The sequence below is a fragment of the Nannobrachium achirus genome (genome assembly GCF_963921795.1).
Source record: "Nannobrachium achirus genome assembly, chromosome: 23".
Taxonomy (NCBI): Eukaryota; Metazoa; Chordata; class Actinopteri; order Myctophiformes; family Myctophidae; genus Nannobrachium; species Nannobrachium achirus.
This window is the reverse complement of record NC_137830.1, coordinates 25,891,526-25,894,421: the sequence shown is the minus strand read 5'-3', so window position 1 is coordinate 25,894,421 and position 2,896 is coordinate 25,891,526. Positions and strand designations below refer to the sequence as shown.

The 2,896-nt window shown below is 43.5% G+C and overlaps 1 protein-coding gene across 1 annotated transcript; it reads left to right on the top strand.

Annotated features, from left to right (window-relative positions):
* Positions 1-243: 243 nt before the first annotated feature.
* LOC308308838 (proteasome subunit alpha type-4-like) lies at positions 244-1,023 on the top strand (the record flags this gene model as incomplete). The annotated part of the gene is made up of 1 exon (XM_080754290.1): positions 244-1,023. The coding sequence occupies one exon, from the start codon at positions 244-246 to the stop codon at positions 1,021-1,023; it is 780 nt and encodes a 259-aa protein (XP_080610416.1).
* Positions 1,024-2,896: the final 1,873 nt, after the last annotated feature.

Here is a 2,896-nt window from a genome sequence, read left to right as displayed (position 1 = left end):
AAGCTTAATGTCCTGCACAATATTCAGAAGGTTTTTGACAAATATATTTTTTATTTATACATGTTTGACACCGAGGACAGCGAAAACGTTACGTCACGTCACCCACCCATATAAATAATCATGCCAGTGCTGCACGTCCCAGTGGAGTTGCGCATGTAGTTTGAAATCAATATCTGAATGTAATTACAATTAACCAGCTGAAAGAGGATTTCTCCACGGTTTTGAGTCTACACTATTGTGAAAATGTCTCGCAGATATGATTCCAGAACAACCATTTTCTCCCCTGAAGGACGCTTATACCAGGTGGAATACGCCATGGAAGCAATCGGCCATGCTGGAACATGTCTGGGAATCCTTGCGGACGATGGCATCCTTTTGGCCGCAGAGAGACGCAACGTCCACAAACTGCTCGATGACGTGTTCTTCTCCGAGAAGATCTACAAGCTTAACAAGGACATGGCTTGCAGCGTTGCTGGAATCACATCCGATGCTAATGTTCTCACTAATGAACTGCGACTGATTGCACAGAGATACACATTGCAGTACGGGGAGCCTATCCCCTGTGAGCAGCTGGTGACACACCTGTGCGACATCAAACAGGCCTACACGCAGTTCGGGGGTAAGAGGCCGTTCGGCGTGTCCCTGCTCTACATGGGCTGGGACAAACACTACGGGTTCCAGCTGTACCAGAGTGACCCCAGTGGCAACTACGGAGGCTGGAAGGCCACCTGCATCGGCCAAAACACCGCCGCCGCAGTGTCCATGCTGAAGCAAGAGTACAAAGAAGGAGAGACAACGCTGGTGGCAGCTCTAGCCCTGGCCGTCAAAGTCCTCAACAGGACCATGGATGCCAGCAAGCTCTCGGCAGACAAAGTGGAGATCGCCACCCTGACGCGGCAGGACGGGAAGACAAGGATCACGGTGCTGAAGCAGAGGGAGGTGGAGGAGCTTATCAAGAGGCACAACGCAGAAGGTGCCAGAGCAGAGCTCATACCCCCGCAGGAAAGTGAGGCCAGTCTGTGATGCTGTCTACTATGACCTCAGTACTATGACATACGACATCTCCATGTTTGGGCGAGCTAGGTTTCCAACCCAATCCAACCCTCATATGACTTACGGTATAAAAACTATAAAATGGGAAAAGTTTCAACCCAATCCAACCTCAACTATCTTCCGTTATAAAACTAAGGTTCTAAGAAGTAAAATAATCCTCAGAACATGAAAAAAGGGAATTGTGGCATTTATAGGCCCTGACGGCCTAAGTCATTTTGCCAGGCCTTTGCTTTGCCCAAGGCTTGGCGGGGGGGATCATCAAGAAAGAGAATAATCAGTTGCATCATTGCTCTGAGATAATGTGACTTTATATGTGTTCTCTTGTATTGCACATAAATAGTCTGAGACATTGAAGCCTTGCAACCTAAAGGAGCACTGGTCCTCACTAATGCTCACTATAAGAAGGCAGCATTTCTGTCTATTCACTGTGTCTCAGAGGAGGGCTGTGGACAGTTCAGAAACCTGCCTACCAGTGACATCATCGGCAGGCCACTTTGGTCATTTCAAAAACAAGATTTTAAACATTTTTATTCTATTTTTGAAGCGGTGAAAGCCGCTTCCAAGGAGTGGCTTTGTGTGTCCCGTTCATGTCCATATATGGTCATTCCAATCCATAATTAACAGGTATTATCTGTCCCGTACATCCAGAATATGTGTGTAACGTCCGTCCCGGTCTGATGATTGGATGATTAAAAATGTCCAATGAGACCATACTTTGAGGATTGGTCAAGCTTCACATGACAATTTGGCCCTCCAGATAAAATCATTAATTCATTCAGAATTGGAAGAATGTATAGATCACAGAGTTCATAGCTCTAGAACACATAGAATAAAAGTTCACCGCTTCACTTCGAACCAAGGTTTGATTTTTGTATTAATGTCACTCTTTTGGGGTTTTGGGGTTGCTCTAAGTTTGGGTTTGGGCTTACTCTATAAAGAACTCTATAAAGTATGTTGCCTATGGCAACCACTTATCTTTAACTTTTATTTCACCAAAGGTAAAACTTTTTTCATTTAACTTTTTTGTAATCACAAATGTCAATTGTGTTCAATGGACGTTTTTTGTAAACCTTTCTGTAACCCCAAAAGTCCACTGAATTCAGTGGATGTTTTCTGTAACCTTTTCTGATTGGACAACATAATGTCCAATCAGACAGGATTGGTCATGCTTCACGTGACATCACAATACGTTATGTGATGGTTGTGGTGGTGGTTGACTACCTCCCTGACACACACATTTCTCTCATTTCCGTTTGTTACATTGCTTTATTATGGTAAATAAATTAAGAATTCCAAAACAAAGAGATTGGATTGACAATCACACCTGTGCGAAGTGAGCGGTGCGACACACGTGCATATCTCTTTGTAGGGACGTTCTGTCTGTGACGTCAATTACTTTATGTGTATGAGCACGGATGAGATCCGTACTAATATATTTTGGCTATCCATACATACTAAGTGAAATGTAGTGGTGGTTTGCGCCGCTCAAAAGATAGGGGACCGATTAATAATAGCAAAACGGTGTTGTGACGGTTCTTTGTTTTTATTATAATATGGTTCACCTGTGTTTCACCCTTAGGCTATTTGGTTATGAGTTGTGCATTTGCTTTGCCCTTCTCATTGGCTATACAACTCTGTCAACATTAATGTTAACACAAGCAACACACACACACACACACACACACACACACACACACACACACACACACTACACAATCCACTCATACACGCATACATTACAATACTGACTTTACTGATTTAAACACCTCATCTGTTTATTCCTGATTTGTGTATTGCAACCATAAGTCGCAGTTTACTATTAGAACCGTTACAGCTTGACCAT